At 40.1% G+C, this 22,135-nt stretch overlaps 1 protein-coding gene across 5 annotated transcripts in view; it reads left to right on the top strand.

The window, feature by feature from the left end:
* Positions 1 to 22,135, top strand: part of KCNK2 (potassium two pore domain channel subfamily K member 2) — a 224,337-nt gene that overhangs the window by 170,835 nt on the left and 31,367 nt on the right. For all 5 annotated transcript variants that reach the window (XM_061383510.1, XM_061383512.1, XM_061383511.1 and 2 more), the window contains exon 6: positions 2,569 to 2,708. In XM_061383510.1, the coding sequence (XP_061239494.1) occupies positions 2,569 to 2,708 (140 nt within the window). The remainder of the gene's footprint in view (positions 1 to 2,568; positions 2,709 to 22,135) is intronic.

Genomic DNA, 22,135 nt, shown 5'->3' with positions numbered 1-22,135 from the left:
TGATTTTTAATGTATAGTGGCTGTTTATTAGCTGTTCTTCTGAATATAAAGGTTGAGTTTTTTAATTATGTCCACAACCCCTGTTTAAACATCCCCAGTCTCTATGCTTTTGATTCTAAAATCATTGCCTGGTCTTCCCTGTTGTGTGTGCGCTAAGTTGCTCTTTGTGACCCCATGGGGTGTAACCCACCAGGCTCCTCAGTCCATGGGATTCTCCAGGCAAGGATACCAGAGTGGGTGGCCGTTCCCTTCTCCAGGGGACCTTCCCTGACCCAGGGATAGAACCAGTGTCTCCTGCATGGCAGGCAGATTCTTAACTGTCTGAGCCACCAGGGAAGCTCTGCCCTGTTAAGTGTTAGATTTGTATTTGAGGATCCTGCTGCTTGTCTTGCCTGTTGGTACCTCAAGCACTTCAAGATCATTTTGCCCCAGTTTGAATGACTTTTCCTTTTATTATCCCTGTTCCTTCTCCTGTGTTTCCTCTTGAATTGCTGGTACCATCCACCCAATGAGGGTCTATGGTCTCCGTTCATCCTGGAGCCCTTCCTTTCACTTACCACACCAACTAAGTAGTCATCAGTCCCTGACGATTCTGCCTCCAATGTCTTTTCTTTCCATCACAGTCTGACTCTGCCTCAGTCTTTCCTTAGCTAGCCCAGAACAGAGTTTCTCACCGGGCTTCCCTGTCAAACCTTCCCTCTCTGCCCCTAGATCTTTATGCACATGTAAGTCAAACACCAATCTGCCTAAAAACCTTTACCTACTCCCCACTGCTTTAAGAGCAAAGCAGTGCTTTTTTTTTTTTTTTTCCCTAGATTCCTCTCTTCTACCTGTCTATTCTCTTGATGGCCTTCCAAATGTAGCTTTAGCTGATACTAGCAGCACCTTTGGGGTCTGTACTGAGTCTTTGTTGCTGTGTAAGGGCTTCCTTGAGTTGCCGCACGTGGGCTTCTCTTGTTGCTCCAGCACAAGCTCTGGAGCATGAGTGCTCAGTAGCTGCACCAGGCTCCCTTCTCTGTTGAGGCATGTGGGCTTAGGGACCCCGTGGCATGTGGGATCTCAAGTCCCCAACCAGGGATTGGACCTATGTCCTCTGCATTGGAATGCGGGTTCTAAACCTCTGAACCACAGGGGAAATCCTAGTCCTTTGGCTATATCAAATGTTTTCACACTAAGTTTTTTTCTGTTTTGATCCTCATTGTTTGACTCACCTTCTGTCTTCTCATCTTCGCCCTTCCAGAAGTAAAAATAATTTCTTATGTGTCCTGTCACAGTCCTTTTTAATTCTTTTTTGCCATCCTTTGATATGTCACATTGTGATCAGTTGTCTGTGTGAGGCTTTCTCAGGCTAAATTATTAATTTCTCAAGAGAGAGACTGCTTCCCTCTCCTGTGAAAAGTATAACTGTTTTGAAACATTAAGTTTTAAACATTATTAAGTTTGAAATTTAATAAGAGCCCTATTAATATGTGCTGAACTTGGGATACATTGAAACGTATTCAGATTCTCATAGGTGCAATTATTGCACCAAATAAATGGAAAAGTAATAAAGATTGAAGCAGAAGAACTCCATTGCCAATTTTTTTTTTTCTTGAGAGTGAGGGATTTAAATTTATGACAAACATGGGAATTCCCTTGCAACTTCAGATAATAATGAATGGCAGTATCATCTGAAAATTGCTACTTATTCAAATTAGACCTGCCAAAATATTGTCACTGGCATTTGTTATCAATCCATTGTATTGATGATTTTAAAATCAGAACTAATTTCTGTCCTGGTTGTCTTTGAATTGATTGGTTTGCATGTACTGATTGGTTAGCACGAATTGATGAGAAATAGGATAAAAATACTAAGCTAAATGCATGCTAAAAAAGTGTCAACTCTGTTCCCTATTGCAAGAGCGGTGGAAGGAGAAACTAATACACATAATAATTAAGTGCTAGACTAGTTGAGATTCATTATAATAAACAAAAAGAAACATGGAATAAGGAAAAGTCGTTATTACCTGAAGAAGTAATGAAAGGTCTTATTAAGAACTTATTATATATAATATAATATTGTAACCAATATAATATTGTAAATCAACTGTCAGTTCAGTTGCTCAGTCATGTCCAACTTTTTTGACCCCATGGACTGCGGCACGCCAGGCTTCCCTGTCCATTACCAGCTCCTGGAGTTTGCTCAAACTCATGTACATGGAGTCGGTGATGCCAGCCAACTATCTTACCCTCGGTTGTCCCTTTCTCCTCCTGCCTTCAATCTTTCCCAGCATCAAGGGCTTTTCCGAAGAGTCAGTTATTCACATCAGGTGGCCAAAGTATTGGAGTTTCAGCTTCAGCATCAACTATACTTCAATTAAAAATGAATTAATTTGAATGGTTCTTGAAAAATAGACAAGGATTACAGGCATGAAAATGAGGAATTCTTGTGAAGTAGACAACATGGATCAACTGATAAGATTTCTGTGTTCTGAAGGCCAACACGTGGTTAATAACTTCAGCAGGAATCTATGTGGATTATTTCTATAATATGAAGTTATTCTGTTCTGCTTTGTTTTTGTCTCACAGGTGGATCAGATATTGAGTACCTAGACTTCTATAAGCCTGTCGTGTGGTTTTGGATCCTTGTAGGGCTTGCTTACTTCGCTGCTGTCCTGAGTATGATTGGAGACTGGCTCCGAGTGATATCAAAAAAAACAAAGGAAGAGGTGAGAAATAAAAATGTGTGTAAAAATATGATTTAATTAATTCAGGAAAGGTTACTTTTAACGTTTTTTTTAACATTGATTTTTAAAATATTAAATATTTACTAATTCATTTAAATATTTTAAAATATTTCCACATTACTTAAAATTTTTAATGTTTATGTTTGGTGTGCATTTGCTACAGGAGGCTATCAATCATATAGCAATTCACTGACTTAACCAAAACTTTTAAATACTTCTCATGTCAGATGATATCTTGGTGCTGAGAGTAATTTGTAATGAAAAAAAGGTGCAGTTGAAAACATTTTCTTCATTATTTCTTTTCTTTCGTGATTTACTCAATGGCACAGAGTAAATTTTATTCCATAAAGAGACAGCAGGAAATATTTGTGTCAAGATATCAGTAGCATGAAAAAGTGAAGGTAATATATAATATTGAATTTTCATTGTATTCAGTTGTTTTCTTTTCTCCTAGGTCTGTATAAGTGTGTACACATGCACATGTACACACACACATGTATTCCTCAAAGCTGTTTGCATTAGAACACATTACCCTGTGTACAGATTTCAGCTTTTCAAAAAGATATCCTTTTATCTTTTTGATGCAACTGTATATACAGAAATGACCATTAGAATTTTTGACTCATGAGATTTTGGAAAGTTTGAAATTTCAGTCTTGACTCTGACATTTTTTAGGAGTTTAGGAGTTACATTTTAATTTATTTTGAAAGGTCCATAAGTACTAGTTTGAGTGTGACAGAGTAGTGCTTTATTATGAATTCTGTATTTTTTGCTTCTGGGTCTTAGCCAACTTTACTAATTCATAAGACTTAGTATCCACAGTCTTCCTTTAATTATCCCTTCATTTCATTATCTGGTGTTCATAGACCAAGAGACATCAGTTGCAAAATCTTTGACTGATACAGCAATTGTGATTCTTTAAACATACACCCAAAAGAAATGGACTAGATAATAAATGATAAAATTAATTTCTCTCTACAAACAAGTATTTTCTTTGAACACATCAAGTCATATCAGTTCAGTTCAGTTCAGTCGCTCAGTCGTGTCCGACTCTTTGTGACCCCATGAACTGCAGCATGCCAGGCCTCCCTGTCCATCACCAGCTCCTGGAGTTTACCCAGACTCATGTCCTGTAATTTCTTATTAATACCCAAGCTGCCTATAGTAATTAGAAGGAGTGTAAGTTATCCAAGATTTCCCTTCTTGGATACCATATTTCTCAGTTGGTAATTCATATATTCAGTCTGTATATATTAATCTTTATCTTAGTTACACCATAAAACCAAAAACTTTGTTATAAACAAATCAGCAGGACAATATGCTTGACATTCTAGTTTAACTTATGTGAAAAGTACTTTGAATAGGACCTCAACTGATTTGCCTCAGTCTTATTATGTGTGTGTGTGCGTGTGTGTGTTTGTGTGGGGTGGAGGGGAGAGGAAGGAAGAGAATAAGGTGGATGGAGAGGGAGAGAATTATGGTTATTTTAACTTCAGTATACTTTTAAGGATCTTGAGATGCTAAGGGGGACAAAAGAAATTGTAACTAGAAAATATGCTAGATAACATAGCTAAAAAAGGACCTTTCAAACTTCTAGCATAAGCTGGCATTAAAATGCATTTTTAAAACACAGACACAAATATTTTTTTCTAAGTAAAATAGAGTCAAACAGAGAATATCTCTGTTAGATAGTTTAAAATGTTTTGTGGAAATATCTATTTCCACATACACATATACAATAAATGTAGTATATATTATATATGTACATACACAAACACACACACACACATATATATATGTGTGTGTGTGTATACACACACATGACTTCCCTGGTGGCTCAGAGGGTAAAGCGTCTATCTACAATGCGAGAGACCTGGGTTTGATCCCTGGGTCGGGAAGATCCCCTGGAGAAGGAAATGGCAATCCACTCCAGTACTATTGCCTGGAAAATCCCATGGACAGAGGAGCCTGGTAGGCTACAGCCCATGGGGTCACAAAGAGTTGGACACGACTGAGCGACTTCACTTCACATACACACACACACACACACATACTAAGATTATTATGGATCACACTCCAAAAGTCTGAAAGCCACTAAGGCACGTCTAGTCAAGGCTATGGTTTCTCCCGTGGTCATGTATGGATGTGAGAGTTGGACTGTGAAGAAAGCTGAGCGCCGAAGATTTGATGCTTTTGAACTGTGGTGTTGGAGAAGTCCCTTGGACTGCAAGGAGATCCAACCAGTCCATCCTAAAGGAGATCAGTCCTGGGATTTCTTTGGAAGGAATGATGCTAAAGCTGAAACTCCAGTACTTTGACCACCTCATGCAAAGAGTTGACTCATTGGAAAAGACTCTGATGCTGGGAGGGATTGGGGGCAGGAGAAGAAGGGACAACAGAGGATGAGATGGCTGGATGGCATCACGGACTCAGTGGATGTGAGTTTGAGTGAACTCCAGGAGTTGGTGATGGACAGGGAGGCCTGGTGTGCTGCGATTCATGGGGTCGCAAAGAGTCGGACACGACTGAGTGACTGAACTGAACTGAAGGCACATATAGAAGGGGGAAATTTTATCTTTATGCCAGTGGCATAATATATTTGATTAAAGTTTAAAGCTCGTATTTGTGCCTGATGAACTATGGACGGAGGTTCGTGACATTGTACAGGAGACAGGGATCAAGACCATCCCCATGGAAAAGAAATGCAAAAAAGCAAAATGGCTGACTGAGGAGGCCTTACAAATGGCTGTGAAAAGAAGAGAAGCGAAAAGCAAAGGAGAACAGGAAAGATATAAGCATCTGAATGCAGAGTTCCAAAGAATAGCAAGGAGAGATAAGAAACTCTTCCTCAGCAATCAGTGCAAAGAAATAGAGGAAAACAACAGAATGGGAAAGACTAGAGATCTCTTCAAGAAAAATTAGAGATACCAAGGGAACATTTCATGCAAAGATGGGCTCGACAAAGGACAGAAATGGTATGGACCTAACAGAAGCCGAAGATATTAAGAAGAGGTGGCAAGAATACACAGAACTGTACAAAAAAGATCTTCATGACCCAGATAATCACGATGGTGTGATCACTGACCTAGAGGCAGACATGCTGGAATGTGAAGTCAAGTGGGCCTTAGAAAGCATCACTACAAACAAAGCTAGTGGAGGTGATGGAATTGCAGTTGAGCTATTTCAAATCCTGAAAGACGATGCTGTGAAAGTGCTGCACTCAATATGCCAGAAAATTTGGAAAACTTAGCAGTGGCCACAGGACTGGAAAAGGTCAGTTTTCATTCCAATCCCAAAGAAAGGCAATGCCAAAGAATGCTCAAACTACCACACAATTGCACTCATCTCACACGCTAGTAAAGTAATGCTCAAAATTCTCCAAGCCACGCTTCAGCAATACATGAACCGTGAACTTCCAGATGTTCAACCTGCTTTTAGAAAAGGCAGAGGAACCAGAGATCAAATTGCCAACATCTGCTGGATCACCAAAAAAGCAAGAGAGTTCCAGAAAAACATCTATTTCTGCTTTAGTGACTATGCCAAAGCCTTTGACTGTGTGGATCACAATCAACTCTGGAAAATTCTGAAAGAGATGGGAATACCAGACCACCTGACCTGCCTCTTGAGAAACCTATATGCAGGTCAGGAACATTTAGACAGTTCTAACCATCAGCAACAGTTAGAACTGGACATGGAACAACAGACTGGTTCCAAATAGGAAAAGGAGTATGTCAAGGCTGTATATTGTTACCCTGCTTATTTAACTTATATGCAGAGTACATCATGAGAAATGCTGGGCTGGAAGAAGCACAAGCTGGAATCAAGATTGCTGGGAGAAATATCAATAACCTCAGATTTGCAGATGATACCACCCTTATGGCAGAAAGTGAAGAGGAACTAAATAGCCTCTTGATGAAAGTGAAAGAGGAGAGTGAAAAAGTTGGCTTAAAGCTCAACATTCAGAAAACAAAGATCATGGCATCCGGTCCCATCACTTCATGGGAAATAGATGGAGGAACAGTGGAAACAGTGCCAGACTTTATTTATTTATTTATTTATTGCTCCAAACTCACTGCAGATGGTGATTGCAGCCATGAAATTAAAAGACGCTTACTCCTTGGAAGGAAAGTTATGACCAACCTAGACGGCATATTGAAAAGCAGAGACATTACTTTGCCAACAAAGGTCCGTCTAGTCAAGGCTATGGTTTTTCCTGTGGTCATGTATGGATGTGAGAGTTGGACTGTGAATACAGCTGAGCACTGAAGAATTGATGCTTTTGAACTGTGGTGTTGGAGAAGACTCTTGAGAGTCCCTTGGACTGCAAGGAGATTGAACAAGTCCATTCTAAAGGAGATCAGTCCTGGATATTCTTTGGAAGGAATGATGCTGAAGCTGAAACTCCAATACTTTGACCACCTCATGCAAAGAATTGACTCATTGGAAGAAACTGTGATGCTGGGAGGGATTGGGGGCAGGAGGAGAAGGGGACAACAGAGGATGAGATGGCTGGATGGCATCACCAACTCGATGGACGTGAGTTTGAGTGAACTCCAGGAGTTGGTTATGGACAGGGAGGCCTGGCGTGCTGCAATTCATGGGGTTGCAAAGAGTCAAACACAACTGAGAGATTGAACTGAACTGAACTGATTGTTAAAAAAAATAAATAAATAACCAGTGCATTTTGTGATAGGGTTAGCTAGTACAAAGTACTAGCAAGTTTTTTCCAGAGCATTGAGATAATCATCTGTATTACTCTCCTTCGGCTGCCATAACAAGAGTGACTTAAACAGTAGGAATCTGTTTTCTCACAGTTCAGGAAGATGGACATCTGGGATTAAGGTGCTGGTATCTGGTGAGATCTCTCTCCTTGGCTTGCAGGTGGTGCCTTCTTGCTGTGTCTTCACAGCCTTGCCTCTGCATACATGCCTGCAGAGAGAAGGTTCTATATCACCTTCCTCTTCTTACAGGGATACCAGTGCTGTTGGATTAGGGCTGCACCCTCTCTACTAATTGAACCTTGCATGTGTGTGCATGTGTGCTAAGTCACTTCAGTCGTGTCTGACTCTTTGCAACCGCAGCCTGCCAGGCTCCTCTGTCCATGGGATTCTCCAGGCAAGAATACCGGAGTGGGTCGCCATGCCCTTCTCCAGGGGATCTTCCTGAACCGAGAATGGAACCCGTGTCTCCTGCATTGGCAGGCGGGTTGTTTACTGCCTAGCGCCACCTGGAAAGCCCCACTGAATCTTAATTACCACCTTAAAGGCTCTGTCCCCAGATACAGTGACAGTGGGGGTTAGGGCTTCAACAAAGGACTTGCTGGAGGACCGGATTCAGGCTGTAACACAATTGTTTCAAAGAAATTTAAATTTCTACATTAACTGGCTTATTTAATATGAGAAACAAGTTTGTTTGCCTCCTTTTGAATGATCGTCTTGGTTCTCAGCCAGAAGTGTGAGATGTATCACTGTGTGTTTCCAACACTGAAAAGTAGAAAGCTCTTTTCTTCTTTTACCATAAGTCGTTTGGCTTGTCCCTCGTCTTTGGAGTGACATGTCCTTTCTGCTGACTGCATCTGGAGAAAGCTCATGTGAGTAAAGGCCATGAGCAAGTTTACAGAAACCCTCTGGAGCTGCAGCTGCTCCGGACAGTTGAGCCAGTTGCAATGGAGCTGTCACTTTGAGCAGATGTGTGTTTTCTAATTTGTAATGCAGTTCAGGGAAATGACAAAAGTGGGTCACAAATTCAACAGAGAATGTAAAGAGAGAAAGGGAGAGATGATTTATAATTGTGAAAAAAGAAAGAGAAAGACAATTTATCATTGTGAATGTATAAATTGTTAGGGCCAAAATTTTTATAAAGGAAATATGACTAAACATTTCTACAGCAGTGGAAAAAGATTATTGAATAAGTTTAAGCTTGAAATAACTCACTAAAGTTAAATAATTAAATAAGAACAAACTAAATGCATCCTAGGAGTCATCTTTACACACACAAACCATATTGGATGACTGCTCACTACGTATTCATTACCTTTTGTTCTTAAACCATTCCAAACGCTCCAACTTTTAAAAACTGCCTAAATGTTCAGAAGCAACAAGAATATTTCCAGTTTTCAATTCCATAAGAATGCTAAGTAATTTTTAATAACTTGGAATCCTTCCTATTAAAAATGTCATTGGTACAGAACATAAAAAAATCAAAATAACATATATTAGCAAATTTTCAAGTGGTGATACAAAAACACAGCTTTCCCTCCCACAAAAGATTTTGGCTAATAGTAAGTTCCAGTCTTACATTACTTCTTCAAAAACAAATCTCCTTAAATCATATCAGATAAGTGCAGACATAGAGCTCTAATCACATGTGACATTATTTCTAAATTTTTTTTTAATCTTAAAGTCTGCTCTGTTTCCAATGAAGATTAATTTTAATGAAAATATATTTAGGAGTAAGGACAAAGTTTTTGATGAACGTGCTGAAATAAAACGTTGATACAGCTAATCTATCTGAACTGTTTGAAAGGAAAGGCTTCAAATTGAGAGAGTAGCATTGCCATGTATATACTACCATGTGTAGTAAACCAGATAGCTCGTGGGAGCTGCTGTAGCACAGGGAGCTCAGCTCTGCTCTGTGATCACCTAGAGGGGTGGGCTGGGGCGGGGGGAGACTAAAGAGGAGGGGACATATGTATATATACAGCTGATTCACATCGTTGTACAGCAGAAACTGACACAACATTGCAAAACAATTATATTCCAATTAAAAATAGAGTTAGTTGGAGCAATGCTGTGTAGTTTCAGAAGTGTCACATATAATTATAGTTGATCTGCATTCCTCAAGGAAAAGAATAATGACCTCAGTAATTTTTCCATGGAGTCATATGCATTTCTGTAAAAGGATTTATCTGTTTCATTATTTCTTAAGCTCTAATGGAGAGTAACAATATTCAATGCTGAGAATTGATACAACTAATTATCTTTTTCTGTGAAGCCATGTACCCCCTTTTGAGGAAATAATGTTTCCATTTAGAAAATAAAGATTATTTATATATTCTAAATAACACAATAATACTGATATCTGAGGGAAGTAAAATAAAAATAAGATGTGATCACAAAATTCAGATGGTAAATTCCTAAGAAGGCAGGGGATGGTGCATCCTTATGTATAGATGTGGTTCAGTTTGCTACTGCTGACTTTCCTTGAGTTTGAAAGACCATCAGTATCATTCTTGTACTGATGTACATGTACCACAGTTTGTTGGGATGGTCTTGTCCAAATGTGTGACAAGCACCACTTCAACCCCTACATCAGCTGCCACTGTTCTCTGTAGTGCCAGTGGCACTCTGTTGTTGCTGGTTAATGGCTAAGTTCTGTCTGACTCTTTGCAACCCCATGAACTGCAGCATACCAGGCTTCCCTGTCCTTCACTGTCTCCAGGAGTTTGCTATAACTCACGTCCATTGAGTTGGTGTTGCCATCCAACCATCTCATCTTCTGTCATCCCCTTCTCTTCCTGCCCTCAGTCTTTCCCAGCATCAGGACTATAAGTTGGCTTTTTGCATTAGGTGGCCAAAGTACTGGAACTTCAACTTCATCAAAAGTCCTTCCAATAAATATTTAAGGTTGATTTCCTTTAGAATCTATTGGTTTGATCTCCTTGCAGTCTAAGGGACTCTCAAGTGGCACTGTAGCTAGCCATACTGAATGAATACCCAAGAGTTGCTTTTTTTTTTAACCAGTGTACTGTGATGTGCTTAGCTGCTCAGTCACGTCTGACTCTTTGCGACCCCATGGACTGCAGCCTGTTCCTCTGTCCATGGGGATTTTCGAGGCAAGAATACTGGAGTGGGTTTCCATGCCCTCCTCCAGGGGATCTTCCCAACTCAGGGATGGAACCCAGGTCTTCCACCTTGCAGGCAGATTCTTTACCATCTGAGCCACCAGGGAAGCCCTTTTTAACCAATATCATTTCTGTAACCTCTGAAGGTGTTTGTGCAAGTAACATTCACTTGAGTAAGTTGACCTTATATCATATTACAAAAACTCCCTTTGATTAGGAAGCAGCCTTGAAAGACTGTTCTTGGAACTTGTATTTGGCCCCAGCATTGTGCAGGGACCTGAGAATATGGAGGGACATAGTTTTCTTCTGCTAATGACCTGGCAACAGCATTTGGTCTTCCCTGGTCTTCACTCAGGGTGGTAATGCCTCCTGATAGTGAAAGAGCTGGGATTTAACAGCTCTTTATCTTGTCTAGAGATGGAGAACTAAAGAATAGTTGCAGCCTGAGCCTTGAAAAGCTTACAGAAGAGTACTTTATCATTATTAGGTCTTATGGGAGAAGTGCTTTTAATATGAAAGGTTTCATATGCCTTTTGAAATAAGTTAGACTTTATTCTGAAAACCTTAGGGAGCCATTGAAGAATTTTAACTAAGTGGAATGAAATATCTTGTCAACAGGAAGGCAGATGGATTATAAACAAAGCCTGATGGTGATTAATCAGTTGCGAGATTATTGAGATTATTGAGATTATTGATGGAATCCAGGTAGTGCAGAATGAAGAGTCTGTGGTGGCAGCAGAATAGAGATGAAATAAGGATTTCAAAATTATTTGGGGGATAGAAGAGATAGGTTACCCTTTAGCCGGGGGCAATAAAGAGAAAGGGGGGATGGCATTCATGATTCTAGCTTTGGATGGAATTACAAAACACAGGAGAGTGAGATATTCTGAGTAGACGAGAGGACTGAGAATGTCATTTTGGACATATTGTGATTGAGGGCTGTGTTGGACATCGAGGTAGCTCATCAAGTGTAGAGAATTGGATATGCAAGCCTGGAAAGTAGGAAGGATGGGAGCTGCAGAGAGTTGGCTGGGTGGGGGCTGGGGAGAGGGCATTCATCACAACATACACGACAGTGGAAGTTCTGATTATAGATGAATTCACCTAATGAAAACTTGGAAAGTAGTCAACCATAGAGCTAAAAACGGAACCTGGAATACAATAGTTAAAAGGGTGGATGGAGAGAGCATAAAGAATGGGGTAGCAAATAATATAGTTAAATACACTGATTCATGGAAGGTCAAAGGCATTGAGGTTTTGAAGAGAGGATGGTTCAAATGATGGATCAGACTGGCTAAAGACAATGGGTAAAGAAAGGAACCCAAGGGAAGATTGACACAGTAACCTAAAAAATAAATTAGTGAGAGTTCTCTGTGAGGTTGTGCTCTAAGACTGCCACTCCTGTAGCAGAAAATTTAAATATTTACCCCTGGATTCTTGGAGGAGGAAATGGCAACTCACTCCAGTATTCTTGCCGGGATAATCCCATGTACAGAGGAGCCTAGTAGGCTACAGTTCATGGGGTTGCTAAGAATAGGACATGACTAAAAAACAACAATAAGCGACTAAGCAACAACAACAACTCTGGATTGTACAATACACTGGATATAGCCTATGAACGTTCTTTAGGCACATCAAGAACAATTCCAAAGGGTAATATTCACAGAATATTTTATGGAAATGGGAGCATTGGCGCACAAGTAATAAAAACTGTTGACTGAGCAGTGCAGCAGCATTGACACTGGGAACTGCTGAGCATGCGTCCGTGGTAAATGTGGACAGTGTGGTGGGGGGGTGGTGAACTGTGGAGGGACAGTGTCAAAGAGGCAGGGAAAGGAAAGCTAGTCTCGTGGAGACCAGTTAGGGAGTTCAGTTCATGTCTAAGTAAGTGTTCGTCACTTAGTCGTGCCCGGCTCTTTGCGACCCCATGGACTGCAGCCCACCAGGCTCCTCTGTCCATGAGATTTTCCAGGCAAGGATACTGGAGTGGGTTGCCATTTCCTTCTCCAGGGGATCTTCCCAACCCAGGGATCGAACCCGGGCAGATTCTTGACGGACTGAGCTAAAAGGGAAGCATTTAATGTCTAATTTACTGCTAAATCACTCGTTTATTCATTCCATGTAAGAAAACATTTACTAAGTACAATATGATATACAGTATATTAGGTTCTAGGAGTAATTTTCCATCTGTGGGAGTTTGGGCCTTATCTCTTTATTGGAAAGTTTCCATAGGTGGTACATTTCCTTACTTATAATGATAAATTAGCTTATCTTTATAATGATAAATTAGCTCCCCTGGTAGGTTAGCTGGTAAAGAATCCACCTGAAATGCAGGAGACCCTGGTTTGATTCCTGAGTTGGGAAGATTCCCTGGAGAAGGGAAGGGCTACCCACTCCAATATTCTTGGGCTTCCCTGGTAGCTCAGATGGTAAAGAATCCACCTGCAATGTGGGAGACCTGGGTTCAGTCCCTGGGTTGGGAAGGTCCCCTGGAGGAAGGCATGGCAACCCACTCCAGTATTCTTTTCTGAAGAATCCCCATGGACAGAGGAGCCTGGCAGGCAGCAGTCCATGGGGCCCCAAAGAGTCAGATACTACTGAGCGACTAAGCACACAATGATGAATTTACCTTTACTTTTCTTCTCCTAGAGGTGGAAGAGGGAATTTTGAAAATGAAGGCCCTTAGTCTTTGATTAATTTTCAAAATAGCCAATTTTTACTTTTTTCTTTACTCTTCCTCCTTCCCTCCTTTCCTTCCTTCCTTTAATCCTCAAACAACACATCAAACTTTATAGTTGTTGCTTTGACTTCTAATATATTTGGAGGAGGGGTGGTATATTTTTGTTTTTTTCTGTTGAGACACTAAAGTCATTATGAATGACTTAAGTTGGACTGTGGGCACAATATACGCTGATCATAAGACATCTTCGGTTTATATTTTAATGCAGATAACTCTTCTTCATCTAAAGGGTAAGACTAGAATAAAATAGAGGTGGTATCACGATTATTAAAATGAGGTATATCTAAAGGGCCCTGGTCTTCTGCCCTGTGGGGAGGGAGATGTCCCTTACTATGCTCTGGGGAGGGCTCCCCTGGTGGCTCAGATGATAAAGAACCAGCCTGCAATGCGGGAGACCTGGGTTTGATCCCTGGGTTAGAAAGATCCCCTAGAGGAGGGTATGGCAACCCACTCCAGTATTCTTGCCTGGAGAATCCCATGGACAGAGGAACCTGGCGGGCTACAGTCCATGGGGTCACAAAGAGTCAGACACAATTGAGCGACTAAGCACAGCACAGCACATGCTTTGGGGAAAAGATCAAAGGAGACTTTGAGCTTCATCTGCTGATTTATATTTCACTGTACCTTGCTATGCCATGGAGAAAGTTCCTTCTCTTTTTCAGTCCTACCCTCAGCTCAGCAAATCATCATCTATGTAGTAAATAGGCAATTGGAAAGGACAATAAAAGAACCAATAACATTACAAGACTTAAATTATGCTTTGATATAATAGTAGCTCTCAGACACCAGTGAAGTGAAGTGAAGTGAAGTCGCTCAGTCGTGTCCGACTCTTTGCGACCCCGTGGACTGTAGCCTGCCAGGCTCCTCTGTCCATGGGATTTTCCAGGCAAGAATACTGGAGTGGGTTACCATTTCCTTCTCCAGGGGATCTTCCCGACCCAGGGATCGAACCCAGGACTCCCACATTGGAGGCAGATGCTTTAACCTCTGAGCCACTCAGACACCAGGGCATGTCTACTTTCTAAATGGACTTTATGGACAGTCATTTTTGGAGAACCCAGTCCCCAAGTTGTGTCTCCCTTTCATCTCAGTATTGTGGTGCATACTGTGAACCTTTATGAGTCTAATGCTGGGAAGGTCTTAGAAGGGAAAATAGATGTTCAAAACAAAATAGGGTTTGAAGTGGTGAAAATGGAAATACTTTCCTTCTAGAATATGCTTTATTTCTTTTTTTAATCTTAAATGAGATAAAAGTGTTCAGTTGTCAAATAAGAATCACTAAAAAGGAAACTGAAGCACAGGGAGGTGAAGTGACTTACTTGAGGTTATATAGCTAGCGCGTGATAGAATCAGTAATCAACCCACATGGCTTGATTGCCCAGCCTTTTGGCTAAACTAACTTCTTTTTTCTATACTGCCTCCCAAGTGCTCAAAAAAGTTGGTTGTATATTGGGGTTTTTTTCTTATTATTTTACATGTAGGTAATATCGACACATTGGCAATGAATACCCACCTCTGACCCATTTGTTGCAGTGCAGCTACAGAGAAGAGCTTTGTGAATTTATTAAATCAGTTTGGTCACTGGTTATGTTATGATCAGTGAAATCTAAAGCTTTGACTTTCTTTTAAATGATTGGAAATGATTTGTATCCTTTCTAAAATGTGCATGGGCTTTGGAACCCTTAAAACTGAGATTGAATTCTGTCTTAACTATTTACTAGCTCTACAGACTTCACCAAAATACCTAATCTCTGTGTCTCCATTTTCTGAGAAAATGCTATTTAACTCCCTTTATGGGGCTGCTGTAAAGATTCAGTGGGTAGAGTGTAGGATGTGGCTAAATTCTTGCTGAATGCTTATTCTTTTCCTCATGGGTTTTCTGAAGGAATTAGTATCAAATTATTGTCCCAAATCAAATGACCTGTAACATTCTAAGACTATCATCTATATGTCATGATGTATTGTTCTCTATAGAGTATAAAATGCTGTGAGCGCTTATATGTCTAAACATCTTATCTGGTTGAAATGATAAAAACACAAAAGAAAAGAACTGTGTGCTGTGCTAAGTCACTTCAGTCATCTGACTCTTTACGACCCTATAGACAGTACTTCTCCAGGCTCCTCTGTTCATGGGATTCTCCCAGCAAGAATACTAAAAAGGGTTGCCAGGGGATCTTCCCAACCCAGGGATCCAACCAGCGTCTCTTATGTCTCCTGCATTGGCAGATGGGTTCGTCACGACTATGGCCACCAGAGGCCCAAGGAACAATTAAGGTTATGTATATTGCTAGAATTTCATCATTATCACAGAGTCCAAAATAGTCTAAGAAAAAGGTGAGTTCAAAGACTTCAAATATGTTGAATGTTCTCTGGACTTGAAAACTAGTTTTTGCATTAAATGTTCCTTGTTTAGGTATAATATGCCTAACTACTGCTATCTTAATCCTTCCCTTAATTTAGAGCTAGAGATTTTCTGGTGTCCTGATGTGGGGACTGAGGTAGAACCCACTTATATTTTTCCTTTTATTAAACTGAGTGTGAGTAGCTCAGTTGTTATATTAAAAAATAAAAAAAATGAAGGAAGTTTCTTTTTTTTTTTCTGTTTTAGATTTTAGATTGAACCCTCACTGTTTATAAATTGTAACTTCTTTTTGTTTCAGTTATTTCACAGAACATCATCTGGTAATGAAAATGCAGAGTAATTTTTTCTTTTTATTTGTACACAGTAGGAAAATAACTTAAGATAATAGTTTTTGCCTCAAAGCACTTTATAAGTAATTTCGTTTTTTTTTTTTTTTTTTTTTTTAGCTAGAAAGCACATTATGGAATTTAATGCAACGAGATGTAATGTTATCTATCTCTTTTGAATGTTTTGATAATGTCATCTGCTCTGAGACTTTGTGAAAAAAATGACCGCCATGAACTTGGCTTTCAAAAATGTTTTTGGACTTCCTTCATCAAAGTAAAGTATTGTACTCTCCTGTACTCACGGCTAAAATCAATCACATCTTACCAAAAAAAAAAAAAAAAATCAGGCCTATGTTTGCTGAAAACACAAGCGAGTGTATTTTTAGAGACGGAGCAACACAAATAATTCACTTTTATTTCCTTCATGGATGGCTTTCTGAAAGAATATTAGTTTGTGGTCAGTCAGAGCTGAGAGTAGGTAGAGCACTGTGAAGTTGAATCAAGGATTTTTATTCATCTTTAGCAACAAAATATGGTGATTTGTTTGGTGTTTAGTGGATGGCATCCTAATTTTAACACGGCAGTTTCATTGTCCCTGGCTCCATCTTGATTTGAACCAAAAGAATGGCTTCTCATTAATGATACTTGTGCCTGTGCACATACACAGAAAATCTCCTGCTTTTGAACAAGGATGAACCCCTGTTCTTCCTCCAGTAAAACTGTGAGTCATCAATGCTCTTCACCAATTAGACATGTTTTATATGTTATTTATTATACAAATAGTTTATTTGTCTGTCCATCCAAACATATGTTAGGATTGCACTTTCTCTTGCCCTTGTGGTTGGTGAGCTATGGGAATAGTTCTGGCCACAGTTGTGGGCAGAGTGGGAGGATGATTTAATTGCACCTGTGAGTCCCTCAAGGGCTTACTTGCCTCTGGCTCGGTGACCATAAAGATCACCGTGCTGTGTCAGCCTGGGTCCCTGAGTAACCGTAGTGAGCAGAGCCTGATGCCGGCATGTCGTGGGCATTCAGCAATAGTGAGGCATTAGCCTTTGTTGCCTTAAGCCACTGATACTAAGAAGCTGTTTGTTCTATGTTATAACCTCACCTGTTCTGACTAATCCAGTAAAATGGTAAAATACAGTTGCTCTAACAGAGTTAAAGTAGCAATAATAATTTAGAAGATTTAAATTTTATGAGCCATACTCATATTTGGTGAATTTGGTATTAGCTTCCAAATCGCTGATAGGATTATGTTTATTATCTGCATTTATATTATTTAAGATATATTATCTGTATTTATCTTACTTAAGATTCGCTAATGGTTTTACTAAAATGTAAACATCAAGGTAAGAGCTGAAGTAAAATAGAGCAACCTGCTTTTTAAAGAAGGTATAGGTGGCATTTAAATTGTCCGGAGACCAAATATTCCTGTTCCTATAAAAAAAGCAGTCTCTCCCACTACTCAGGATTATGTACCCACTCAAAATTGGGCCAGTGATATTAAATCTGTTGTATATGTACGCTCTCTGAAATAAAGAAATTTGAACTGAAATTTAAGTTTCAAAAAAACAGTGCATCATACCAGAGTAATCATAGACATGAAAGAACAGGGTCTCCTTATTTAATATTAGTTTTGAAATTTATTAGGTTGAACTGTTGACATGCAACTGTTTTTGACCTTAAGAATCACAATTTCATATGATTGAACCTAATATTCTAACATTCAACTGTATTTCCAAACCGGTTTCTATAAATAATTTTCATGTTATAATTTTTTTTTAATTTTATTTACTTTTAAACTTTACAATATTGTATTAGTTTTGCCAAATATCAAAATGAATCCGCCACAGGTATACCTGTGTTCCCCATCCTGAACCCTCCTCCCTCCTCCCTCCCCATACCATCCCTCTGGATTGTCCCAGTGCACCAGCCCCAAGCATCCAGCATCGTGCATCTAACCTGGACTGGCGACTCATTTCATACATGATATACATGTTTCAATGCCATTCTCCCAAATCTCCCCACCCTCTCCCTCTCCCACAGAGTCCGTAAGACTGATCTATACATCAGTGTCTCTTTTGCTGTCTCGTACACAGGGTTATTGTTACCATCTTTCTAAATTCCATATATATGCGTTAGTATACTGTATTGGTGTTTTTCTTTCTGGCTTACTTCACTCTGTATAATAGGTTCCAGTTTCATCCACCTCATTAGAACTGATTCAAATGTATTCTTTTTAATGGCTGAGTAATACTCCATTGTGTGTATGTACCACAGCTTTCTTATCCATTCATCTGCTGATGGGCATCTAGGTTGCTTCCATGTCCTGGCTATTATAAACAGTGCTGCGATGAACATTGGGGTACACGTGTCTTTTCCCTTCTGGTTTCCTCAGTGTGTATGCCCAGCAGTGGGATTGCTGGATCATAAGGCAGTTCTATTTCCAGTTTTTTAAGGAATCTCCACACTGTTCTCCATAGTGGCTGTACTAGTTATAATTTATCATTAGATTATGACCTATACATTATGCAAAATCACATATGGCTAGACATTTCTGGCATCCTTTCTTTATTTAGTACTTGGCTAAAACTTTGCCAAATTCTGTTTTTATTATGTATGGACTGTAGACTGATTATCTCATCTCAACTCGAAAACAGACTAATTTGTTGTACTCTCACATTCACAGATCCATCCCTGTCACTTGTCAATCCAAACTGCAGCTCAGAATTTCCCTCTTCTCTCACCCAGCCATGTCATAACTGCTGAAGTTCTCTCTGGGACTACTTAACTGCATTCATGGTTTTAGACTCCTTACTCTGTTTCCCAGAAAGCAGCTAGTGTGAGGCTGAAACAATTTATATAGTTTTGTGGAAGGCTTGGGGATAACTTAAGGGAATTACAGAGTAGAAAAGGGAACACTTTAAGCTTGGGCAACTAGACAATATTGCTGCTAGAGTTCATTGGCCATCTTCGCAAAGGGTTCCCCCTTGGCATCTCACTCTTCAACCCCTGGCTCTGTAGCGTATTTCTGGGGTGTGCTTATCACCCTAGATCCAGTCATTCTAATTGGGTATTCCTTATCCTGAGTGCAGGAACCGAACTGGGGCTTCTCAGGTGGCGCTAGTGGTAAAGGATCCACATGCAGATGAAGGAGACGCAAGAGACAGGGGTTCGATCCCTGGGTCAAGCAGATCCCCTGGAGTAGGAAATGACACCCCAAACCAGTATTCTTGCCTAGAAAATTTCATGGGCAGAGGAGCCTGGCAGGCTATAACCTTTGGGGCCACAAAGACATAACTGAGCCGCTGAGCATGTACGCGCGCACACACACACACACACACACACACACAGGGACCAAACCAGCTGCAGACAGGTCAATGCAATGTAGAGAACAGACTAACAGACTTGGGGACACAGGGTGGAAGTCAGGGTATGACCTGAGAAAGTAGCATTGACGTATATACACTGCTTAATGAGACTCTGCTGTGTAGCACAGGAAGCTGCTCTGTGATGACCTGGTGCAGGGGGGAGGGGTGGATGGGGATATTCCAGAACGAGGGGATATATGCACACATATGGCTGATTCACAGTGTTGTACAGCAGAAACATTGGAAAGCAGTTATATTCCAATTGTTTTAAAGAAGCATTCTACTGAAATAGAAAAAAAAGAATTCAATATATACTATATACATATATATGTAAGGATATATACTACATGCATACACAATATATGCATATATACTCTCCCACAAATGGAGACGGCTGTTTAAATTCTTAAACATGATGCTAGATATCTTGGTCTAAAGCAACTTCATTCTTCAGTTAAGATTGTTCTTAGTAACTATGGATCTGTATTTGACTGACATTTCTGTAGTTAAACAAAACAAACAGACAAATAGACACATTCACCAAAATAGTCATGTTTATAGTGAAAGGAGTTCCACTACAAGGATAAACTCTAGCTCCAGAATATCAGGCTGCACGTGGTCCCAGAAATGTCTGCTTTTTCACCTGTAGAATTAAAACAAAAAGCTTCTTAAATCTTGTAACTGTTCATCACTACTACACCTAGTTGTTAATAACCACTCTGGTCTTTACTAGTTTCATAATCTCTCCATATCAACTGCATCTAGTTATCTTTTAAGCAAAATGTTTCTGTGAAATATTGCCCTAAAGTTAGGTAGAAAATCAGCCATATTCGGAAATCTTACTATACCAAGGAATTTAGTTCCAAAATTGGAAGCTGTGTGTAAAAATATGATGATGTTTTTCATGGTCTTTCTCATACTTGCCGAAATTTGGACTGTGTCTATGGTGCTTTCAGTTTTCCGGTGCCTATTTGTAAGAAGCTAAAATATTTCTGTTAGTGAGGGTATTTTTATGTCATCCAGCATTTTGTACATTGTTGGTGTGCATGTGCGCTCCATCTTGTCTGACTCTTTGTGACTCCATGGACTGTAGCCCTCCAGGCTCCTCTGTGCATGAGATTTTCAGGCTTGAATACTGAAGTGGATTTCCATTTCCTACGCCAGGGGATCTTTCTGGCCCAGGGATCGAACCCTCGTCTCTTGTGTCTCTTGCATTGACAGGTAGATACTTTACCACTGTGCCCCCTGGAAAAATATCACACATATTCATCTTTATACATAAATACAGGGCTTCCCTGGTGTCTCAGATGGTAAAGAATCCGCCTGCAGTGCAGGAGACCTGGGTTCAGTCCGTGGTTTGGGAAGATGCCCTAGAGGAGGGGATGGCAACCCATTCCAGTATTCTTACCTGGAGAATCCCCATGGTCAGAGGGGCCTGGTGGGCTACAGTCCATGGGGTTGCAAAGAGTTGGACACGACTGAGCGACTAAGTACAGCACAGCACATAAATATATGGATATTATATATTCATCTTTATTCCAAATTGTGCCATTTCTACCATGCTTTCAGAGCCTGTTGATTAACCTAAATATAAGTTCAGCTTAAGCGCTACAGTTTTGTGTTCAATATACATTTCCAAATGAGCTATAAAGTCTGCAGGGACATACATAATCAGGGCAGGATGAAAATTGCTTTCCTATTTTGAAGCCGCATGGACAGCAACATGCAAACTTTACCGTAAATGTGGATTGATCCAAAGGCAGTATGGTCTAAGTTTGAGTATAGGACAAATAAGGATTTCACTGAGTTGTGCTTCTGCTATGCTAGTTGTAGACTGCTGTACCACCCCCAAAAAATATGCACAAGTGGCTTCATTCCACAAGAACTCACTGACTGGTCTGTTCATCAAACATGTTTTGATTGTCCATGGTACGCCAGGCATTTTAGTATTGGGAATGGAGGCATAAAAAAGTGAAAGCATTTGCCCCTAATGAGAATTGTACAGGTAAGATGATGCTGTTAAAGTGCTGTACTCACTATGTCAGCATATTTGGAAATTTTTTGGCAGTGGCCACAGGACTAGAAAAGGTCCAGACTACCATAGAGTTGGGGTCGTTTTTCATGCTAGCAAGGTTATGCTCAAAACCTTTCAAGCTAGGCTTCAGCAGTATGTGAACCAAGAACTTCCAGAAGTAAAAGCTGGGTTTCAAAGAGGCAAAGCAACCAGAGATCAAATTGCCAACGTTTGTTGGATCATGGAGAAAGCAAGGGAATTCCAAAAAAAAAAGTCTACTTCTGCTTCATTGACTACAGTAAAGCCTTTAGCTTGTAGATCACAACAAACTGTGGAAAATTCTTAAAGAGATGAGAATACCAGACCACCTGACCTGCCTCCTGAGAAACCTGTATGCAGGTCAAGAAGCAACAGTTAGACCAGACACGGAACAATGGACTGTCTCTAAATTGGGAAAGGAGTATAATAAGGCTGTATGTTGTCACCCTGCTTACTTAACTTATATGCAGAGTACATTATGTGAAATACCAGGATGGATGAATCAGAAGCTAGAATATAGATTACTGGGAAAAATATCAACAACCTTAGATATGCAGATGATACCACTCAAATGGCAGAATGTGAAGAGGAACTAAAGAACCTCTTGATAAGAGGGAAAGAGGAGACTGAAAAAGCTAGTCTGAAGCTCAGCATTCAAAAAACTAAGATCATGGCATCTGGTCCCATTACTTCATGGCAAATCAATGGGGA

This window comes from Bos javanicus, chromosome 16, assembly GCF_032452875.1.
Source record: "Bos javanicus breed banteng chromosome 16, ARS-OSU_banteng_1.0, whole genome shotgun sequence".
Lineage (NCBI taxonomy): Eukaryota > Metazoa > Chordata > Mammalia > Artiodactyla > Bovidae > Bos > Bos javanicus.
Note: the sequence above shows the minus strand (reverse complement) of the source record. Positions and strands in the feature narration are given on the sequence as shown.